This window comes from Nematolebias whitei, chromosome 11, assembly GCF_014905685.2.
Source record: "Nematolebias whitei isolate Nwh7 chromosome 11, NemWhi1, whole genome shotgun sequence".
NCBI classification, from domain to species: Eukaryota; Metazoa; Chordata; class Actinopteri; order Cyprinodontiformes; family Rivulidae; genus Nematolebias; species Nematolebias whitei.
In genome coordinates, this window is record NC_056508.1 from 23,819,562 (window position 1) to 23,828,930 (window position 9,369).

Sequence of the window (9,369 nt, forward strand, 5' to 3'; positions counted from 1 at the left end):
ATATATATATATAAGTTTGAATCTTCTGTTACTGACAAAAAGTGTCCCCACCTGTTTGTCCAAACAGAGAAGTTTTTGGGACAGTGTGCTGTACTGGAGCGGGGCAGACGTTTTGTCTACTATCTGGTAAATCTGTCGTCAGCATCGTCATACAACATAAAAACCCAAGGTCAGTCTTGTTTCGGTCACTTTTTCTAACGTTTTTTTCTCAGATTACAAAGAAAAAAGCCACCCAGAGACCCACCTACAACAGCCTGCAGCAGAGTCTGGAAGACATGAAGTCTCACTGTGTAGAAAACGGAGTGACAAGAATATCCATGCCTCGGTTTGTTTCTCCTCTGTTGTATTCACTGTGGAACACGTTTCAAATGCTTAAATTAAGAACTTGCGCTAATGTCTCTAATTAAACAGCATGTTTGCCTCTTTCCTTTTCTCAGTATTGGGTGTGGACTGGATGGACTGGAGTGGTCCAAAGTGCTGGTGATACTGGAACAGGTCTTCAAACACACAAACATCTCCATCACAGTCTACAGCCTCCCTGAGAAGGCAGAGACCACAGTGATGAGGGAAAACATGCGCTAATAATTCATTAAAATGCTGTTTATTTACTTCACTTTTCACTGCTCTTCCTACTTTTTTTTTCTCCAGTGGGAAAATTGTTATCTTATCAATTATGTCCAAATAAAATGTTCATTGAAATAATAATTAAAAAAAGTTATAAAATAAAGTGACAGTTAATGACTAAAAGATGTACAGAATTATAATAATTCATAAAATGAGACCTTTATTACCGTATACATTATGTTCTTTTTACAATGTTTATTGTTTTACACAATGTTAAAGATACATTTTCATATAAAAGTAAAAATGGAGTTTTAAACAAAGATCCTGATTGCTCGTGCTCGAAGTGTGTGTTAGTGAAAACTCCCAGCTACCACAACAACAAAATTTAGCACGCCTGTAAAATGACTGGGTTAAAGCTCTTTTTGTATTTGTTGACGTCACTTAGCTGTGGTGGCCATCTTGAATTGGGTTGACAGTAAAAGTTAGTTGTAAAATCAGAGTTTGATTTAATTTTTTCCCAGTATGAGATATTTTAACAGGCGCATAAAGGCAATTACCGTGATCATATGTCTTTCAATGCAGTGGGGGATAACTAATAGCTAATTGAAAGTAATGTGGTGTTTTTAAAGTTTGAAGTAATCTTTGGCGGGATTCTTCAAGCTTGGCACAAGCTTTATGTGGAAATGTGCCTCTTAATTATTTGCAGACACCTTTCTGAGCCATCAAACTGGATGAGGAGTGCCATCGTGTCACTGCGCAGCTGTCTTCAGTCCTAATGCATTTTAAACAGATTAAAGGGGCAATTTAGAAATTTATAATTTAGAAACGGGAACCATATTGCACCAGGATGTAAGCATTTATATTTATTCTAAAATCTGGAATTATAAGGCTTTTTGAGAACAGATCTATTTTTCCAAATATATTGTGGCATTTTATTGTTTGTTTTTATTACTTTTTTTAAGAATTGTGTGCATTTGAAACGTGAAACGTCAACTTCAGCCCTGGTGACAGTCCTGACTCAGAACTTCTGTTTTTACTCTTTACACTGAACAGACTCCCGGATTATTTAGCATGAAAGGATTTCCACATGATGACGCTGATGTCAACATGTTTGACTGCAAGCAGACAGTCGGCGCCTGATTCTCTCAACATTAACAGCTGGGAACTGTGGCCACAATTATTCACTTCTTATTTATTCAATGTCAGAGAATTTTTCTCCTCGTGGTTTTAGGCCCTGCTTACACGACAACGATCCAATGAAAACAGATTTTTTTCCCCATTTCTATTAACACATTTACATGAAAACGTTCTAATTACAATCTCTGTTTACACGGCAACGGCACAAGTGGAAAATGTGTAATTCCCTCGCCACGCCACTAGTAGGTGCTATGTTCTTTGAAACTTTAAACAAATGTATCTAATTTAATCAGTAATCAGAGGTATTTTGGACCCAGGTTAACAAAGATGACACAACAGGTTTCTCTGATGATAACGTTCACAGCAGCTTGTGACAAATCAAAAGCATTGGCTGTTTTTCTGATTCTTCTCTCGTCACTTAAACAATAAAGTGTACATACAGGCCACCTTTTTAAGACCAACCAGCGATCTCATGGTTGTCCGTTCCCCCTCCATGTAAGGACGAAGTTCCTCACTCACAGCGACAAGGGATGGCTTTGACAAACAAAAGCTCCCCCTCCATTCTTTCTCATCAACTTCATTGTTTACAAAGTTATCCCACCACTGGCTTGTCCTCCCTGGTCGTGTAGCACCTCCTCGCTGTGTTTCTTCTTCGCATACATCCGTTAAGAGTGGAGCTGTATGAGATCCGTCTTCGATGATTTGAGAAACGGAGCACTGTGTTGGAGAGCCTTAGTTAGATTTATTAGAGGCAGAAGCACAAACAATACTCTGGTATCAGCCATTGTTGATAGTTTCTTCTTCTGTGGATTGTAGGAAGCTGTTGTGTTTTGGGTTGTACTGCACATGTGACACGGATTCCCTGACAGAAAAGATCTATTTTTTCTGTCAACACGACAACGGACAACGGGACGTTTTTGAACTGTTGCACTCTGGAGCCCGTTCTCAAATTGTGCCGTTGTCAGAGAAAACATTTGCTATTTTTGTGTAAATGAACAGTACAAACGCAACAAAACTCTTCCATTTTCACCTGAAATTGTTTTCATGTAAACAGGGCCTTACCCTGTGATGGACTTGCGACCCATCCAGGGTGTACCCTGCCCCTCACACAGTGATTGCTGGACATGGGCACCAGCGACCCCCGTGACCCAAAATGGAATAAGCGGGTAAAGATAATGGATGGATGGATGGATGGATAAACAGGGCCTTAGTCATTCAGGTACTCTCTGTAACCAGCAGATGGGATGAATGGGACTTTCACTAGTGACTGCGCTCTGATTGGTTTACCATAAAGAGCTCCAGTGGAGTGCTGTACTGACACCACAAGATCTCTTGGTCCTAAACTAACACCCTTTGAAGATGTGGCCAATTCCTACTTTGAATTTTTAAAATGCAAGAGAAATACCAGCGTTTCTCCTCAGACGTGTGCCTTATTTTACAGATCTACAGTAAATTATTTACATTTGACGGTGTTTTACTCTCAGGGACTTCTTCTATATTATGTTCATCACATTCAAAAAGACATATGAAATCGAATTCACTTTTAAAAAGTGAATCAGGTGTGACCAGCAGGGAAAAGCACTACAGTGGACTGTACCCTCGTACTTTCCATTTTCACCTCAGATTTCATGTTCAGCTCAGACTTCGGCCTTTTGTAGGGTCACTCACATTACAGCTGTGGCACGTGTCTGTGGTGGACATCTGCAGCACCTTGTGGCATGTTTGGACAACGATCATTTAATATAGAAGATGAGGAAGACAAAGGAGATGAGGAGCACCCAGTCACCAAACTGCATGTTTCATGAAGATCCATCCTCAATACTTACCAGCTACTTTATTAATGACACCATGCTAGTTCTCTGCTATGCTCCTTTGTCCTGCTGATCAACGTATTGTTTTTATGCTGCTAGTGCTTAGTGTATTTTTAGTTAATGTGTTTCTTAGTTCATATCTTGGATCTTATTACTTGTTTTTCTTTTAGATTTTAATACTTTTTTTGGATGTAACTTGGACCCTGTGTACATAATTTTGTTCCACCACATGTACCACATGTGGCGTGTATGACAAATAAAGTACCTTGAATCCTTAATTCGTCACGTATTTGGACCACCTTCTGTCCAGTAACAGTCCCGGGTGAGCCCAGGTTCATGATGGTATCACCTCCAGCTTGGTACAATTTGTGTTTGTCACTGCTTGCAGTTTTACATTTGATCTACTATTCTTGACCATTTCTTTATAATATAAATTTTTTTTCTTTGGAAAATAAAAACTGCAACAATCGTACACCCCACTGGAAATTCATCAAGTATTCATCAAGTAAGGAAACCAAAACCTAGTGGAGAATTGTATGTCGGCTAACAACTGGTTCTATGTTTTGATAATGTTTGGTGATTTCCAAGTGAACGTTTAGCCCTGAAGTATCAGGTATCTTTTAATTCATTCATCAGCTGTTCACACTGATGGCTCAGCAAACACCACAATTGCATTTCTCTGTGCTCTCTTTGTAATGTGTGCAGTGCTCATTGTGGGCCGTGCAGGCGGTCGATGTATTGTATGATCTATTATTGATCTGCTCGGGTATTGTGCTTGAGTGCAGCTGGGACACAATGAACCAGATGAGTCAGGGAGGGGCATAATAATAATAAAAAAAAAAATAGAGGCAAAGTGAATCTGATACCACAAAGTGAGGTCCACTAATCTGTTTACCTCAGCTGGGGAAGCCTTTATACAAGATGGAGAGAAGAAATGTTCATTTTCTGGTTATTTTTATTTAGTAGAATTCAGCAAAGTAGTTTAAACTAGAGAAATTACATTTACTGCAAAATGTAGCATGAATGCTGAGGGCTGATTTTTTTTAGCTAAAAGTGAATTGTTAAAGAAGCATAAAGTTAAATAAAAGCTAAGAGAAGCAAAACACCAGCTAAAAGAAGCAAAAAGCCCAAAGTAACACAAATACTAGTTAAAGATTAAAATTTGTAAAAAAAAGAAAAAAACTGCAAGTTAAAAGCAGAAAATGGGTAGTAGTTAAAAGATAAACGTGCCAAAAGGTTAGCTAAAAGGTAAAAATAGCAAAATTGCTAGTTAAAAAAAAAACCTTTTCTAAAAAGCAAAAGTGGCAAAAAGCTAGCACAAAGCTAAATGTAGCAGAACAGAAGCTAAAAGCTTAAAGTAGCAAAATGCTAGCAAAAAGTAGCAAAAAGCTAATTTAAAGCTAACCGTAGCATAGTTGTAGCTACAAAGGTGGTGTAAGAAGTTAAACATAGAGGAAATATGCTGGAGTAGATTTCAAAGAGGACAACGTTTAGGAAGGGATTGAAAAGTTCTCTGTGTATTTTTGTGGGCCAGATATTTGTAAGTGGAGTGAAAGATTTTTTGAAAAGTATGTCACTGATGAAGTGATGACCTGTCCAGTGCTAGCCTTGCCTCTTGCTCAGTGACTGCTGGAGGCATCAATGTCCCTGCTGCCCTGCAGTGGGTAAAGACCAGCAATACAACTCAATACTTTCATTATAAAACACTTTAAAAACACAGTACACTGATGAAAATGTTGAAAAAAAAATCTGTATTCCTCTTTTATAACGTTCTGTTGTTGTCACTGTTGTCCATTGTTGTCATCATTCTTTGTTGAAATCAGGTCTCTCTTGCAAATGAGTCCTTGAGGCTCAACGGGATTAACCTGTCTAAATAAAGGTTGAATGAAAAAAAAAAGGAATAAAAAACAAAAAATTGAAACACAAATTTCTAAACAATCAAAAAACAAGAACAATGAAACTAATTTAAACTGTTAAAAAAAGATAAAATCATAAAACAATTAAAAGTAACAATACAATATGTAAAATTCTTCATCCTAAACTGAGTTAAAAGCTAAAAGTGAAAAAAAGTGATTTAGGAAAGGATTTTAAAGCAAAAAGTCAGATAGATTGCAGGATGAATTAATTAATTTTGAAACTCATGTTATTTCAAATTCAATTCAAATTCAAAAATACGTTATTAATCCCAGAGGGAAATTATTTGTTGTTGTAGCTCGTTATCCTCATTTCATTAAGAGATGTTATAGATACTGATGGCTGTAGACTGGAAGGATCTCTTGTAAAGGTTCATCTCACAGTGGATCCTAAGAAACTGTCTGCAGATGCCGTCTGATCTGTCCACCCAGACTAGGCTGGCCTCTCGGTTCCCCTCGGGCTGTAGGACCACCTGAATGCCGGACAGAACTCCTCTCAGAGCGATGGCCACTCCTCCCAGCAGTCTGCCGAGCTCCTCGTCACTGCGGACAGACAACTGTAGGTGCTGAGGGACGATCCTGTCCTTCCGTTGTCACGAGCCGTGTTTCCTGCTAGTTCCAGGATCTCAGTGGTCAGGCACTCGCGCACAGCTGGCAGGTAGATGAGAATGCGTCCACAGAACATCCTTTTCAACTCACTTGAGATTTGGGGCTGTAGTTGAGATATTATTTGAGCTTTTGATATGTTAATCAGCTGCTGTTGGTTGTAGAAAACTGCCTTGTTGCCACAGTTACGCATCATAACAAATGTCCACAACTAAAAAAGTTTCAGTAAAAATCCTTCCAGCTGCACAGCGTCTGATACCAGAGGAAACAATCAGCCAAAAAATGTGACTTACATCCAGAAAAACAGGAATTAAAGTTTCCAAAAGCAAAATCTCAAAATGAATGTAACAGAGCTGCTCCAACATGCAGCCACCTGGAGCGGCGCAATTCTAGAACCATTAATATATTTAATTTAATATTTAATATACCATTTAATACACCGTATTATTTTACATTATTAGTGTTTAGCGTATATCTTAGATCCTTAAATACCATTTCAGTGCTACTTTACAATAGGACTACATTTATAGATGGCTAATAAATAGTTTATAGATATGTTATTAATTCCTCTATAAACCCTTTATAAAGCATTTACTGCTTATTATGCATTAATTAAGAGTGACAGAGACAAAACTGACCAGTTTGTTGCCAAACAGTGAGCCAAATCTGCATATATTTCATCTAGAGTTGTTAAACATTTCAGATTAAGTTACTACCTTGTAAGCACAATAAGCATTTGTAAACCTATTTCTTTAGCATATAATATTATACTTTATAGCAGCATTACAAGTATCTACAACTAATATTATATCCCCCCCCAAAATTTGGTTTACAAATGTTTATTGTGTTTACAAGATAGTAACTTAGTCTGAAATGTTTAACAATTCTAGATGAAATATATAGGTGAACAGATTTGGCTCACTATATGGCAACAAACTGGTCAGTTTTGTCTCTGTCACCCTTAATTAATGCATAATAAACAGTTATTAATGATATGTAAAGTGTTTATAGAGGAATTAATAACATCTATAAACTATTTATTAGCCATCTATAAAGGCAGCCTTATTGTAAAGCGGTACCAGAACCTTGAACCTTGAGTTTGGTTGCTTCCTTCCTCAGAAGTTGCCACTGTGAGTGACCTTACAGGGAACATTTGGCTCCTGTGTTACACAGGATGTCCTACTTGACTCAACCTGTGCTCAAACCTGCAGCCTCAGGATAAAGAGACTGCAGCACTGATCATTAAATATTGCCCCAGCTTTTAAAAAAAAGTATAACAGAAACAAGTCATAGTGCTCACTCCTTAATGAGCTCAACATTTTGATATATAAATGGGCAGATTAGCTCAAAGAATACTGAAATGATGAGACTGAAACAAATACATAATATAGGGAAAAACAAAAGCAGGGTGATTGCTGAGTCAGCATTCACAGTGTACTGAAAGAAGCGAGGACCCTGTGCGTTTAGTTCCTGCACAGACCCAGGACTCTGCTGTCCTCCCGTCTCCTTTGGGACGCCTTCAATAACTCAAGAGTTAAAGGCACTAACTGCTGTGCACTCTGGGGCTGACCGCCCATTTTCTCTCCTGTGCATCCAGGCTTGCTAGCTGGAAGATTGTACTTCTGTACCACTGCAGCCAACCTCCTCCTTCCTCCCCCTCCTCCCATCCCTTCCCCCCTTCCTGCCTGGCAATCAGACTCACTGCAGCAGAGCCACCTATAGATGCGCTGCAGTGAGTGCAGGGGAAGCTCCGTTCATTCAGCCTGCTGTCAAAACTGCTGCAGCAGGAGGACCAGCACACACCACACCAGATACCCCCCACCCCCCAGTCTTTTTGTTACCATGCTTGTCCCACTGCAGTCCACTGATTCGCCTCGGATGCTCTCCTCCATCACCACTCCCACACATCCCCTCCTCCCGCTGTCCTCCATCTCTCTCTCTTTTAATTCTTTCCCCGATGTGTATGGAATTGCAGAGCTCAGCATTCTTCTCCACAGGCACTTTGGAGGTAAAAAAAAAGGGGAGGGGGGTGGATGAACTGGGCGGGAGGGGTTCTGGTGCACCACATAACTGGCTGCCTTCCAATTAAAGGAGAGAGCTTATGTTATTGAAGAGCTGCTGAGCCAATCAGGAAGAAGTGCAGACAAAGATAGAAAAAACAGCTCAGAAGCTAGTGGGCAAGAGGATGGGGGAAAAAAATCTGCAGTGTGTGAGTGTGTGTAGTTTTCATCCCTCTTCCTGAGCAGATCTTTATCAGTTTGTGTACTTCAGTGTGAGTGAGTGTGTGGCGGAGTTTCAGAGGAGCAGAGCAAAGGTGTGTCTGCAGGGCTCGGTCTGATTCATTTTGTTCTGAAACTGGAGGGAAGAGAAAGTAAGAGGAGTCTGATTCTTTTTCTCCCTGTCTCAAAGTGTGTCAGAGTCTGCGGAAAAAAAGGGTCAAGCTCGGTGTCCAGAGGAGCATCCTGCACAGAAGGTAAGCAGCATCCTCCTCGTCCATGCTCCTCCTAACTTGTTTATACAATTTTAATGAGATTCTTTGAAATATTATATGCTCTCTTATTATTATTACCACTTCTGGTTTTAGTCTTTAGAGATTTACGTATTTTAAATTACATATTTTTACAAAAACAAGGTGAGAGGTTGAGGCAGAGGGGAGGGGAAACTCAGTGTGGGACTCCCTGACACTCCCAGGCAAGTTTCTGTGCACACGGTTCTTTTGTGCTGCAGTGTCCCATCGTGTCCCCATGCGGAGCTGCCTCAGCATCCAGCTGCTGACAGGCTGAGCTCCTGGAAACCAGCTACTGACCAGAACCATTCACTTTGTCTTTTCAACATCCATCTTAAAGATGGGTCAAGTTTTGCCTCCTTGTATTTTAAATTCAGTGCACTTCCTTTAAGCTCAGTGTGCTAAGAGACCACTGCAGCCCCTCTTTTATGTTTTGACCGTGCACGCTGTCATGGAGCGCTGCTTTGATGCCACACTGAGATGCATCCGATCATGTTTGAACTCTACGGTTAGCTTTTGTTTGGTTTGGATAATCTGGGATTTCTCACCGTCTGAACTTACAGCAAAAAGTTGGCTATTTCTTTGCCTGCTCTGGGCTTACTGGTTTATGTTTAATGAAGAAAATATAAACAATATATTTACAACTTTTGCACACTTTTAATCATTTACTGTAAATCTCGAGATGACTGTCTAATCTGGACTCTAAGATGAGTTAGAAGCTTGAAGTAAACAAGTTATTTTCTAATTTAGACTTTTTTATTGTGATTTCACCACTAAGCTCCTTTCAGGGCAAGTACAAATAATTTGTTCCTCCCACATCATATATATATAT

At 39.5% G+C, this 9,369-nt stretch overlaps 2 protein-coding genes across 4 annotated transcripts in view; both read left to right on the forward strand.

Annotated features, from left to right (window-relative positions):
• Nucleotides 1-644, forward strand: part of LOC119416580 (ADP-ribose glycohydrolase OARD1-like) — a 4,609-nt gene extending 3,965 nt beyond the window's left edge. The window contains exons 2-4 of the mRNA XM_037683770.1: nucleotides 68-126; nucleotides 213-325; nucleotides 438-644. Of these exons, the coding sequence (XP_037539698.1) occupies nucleotides 68-126; nucleotides 213-325; nucleotides 438-582 (317 nt within the window). The 3' untranslated portion in view covers nucleotides 583-644. The remainder of the gene's footprint in view (nucleotides 1-67; nucleotides 127-212; nucleotides 326-437) is intronic.
• LOC119417552 (sodium-coupled neutral amino acid transporter 3) overlaps nucleotides 1-9,369 on the forward strand; it is a 122,368-nt gene that overhangs the window by 25,821 nt on the left and 87,178 nt on the right. The gene's annotated exons all lie outside the window — the stretch shown is intronic.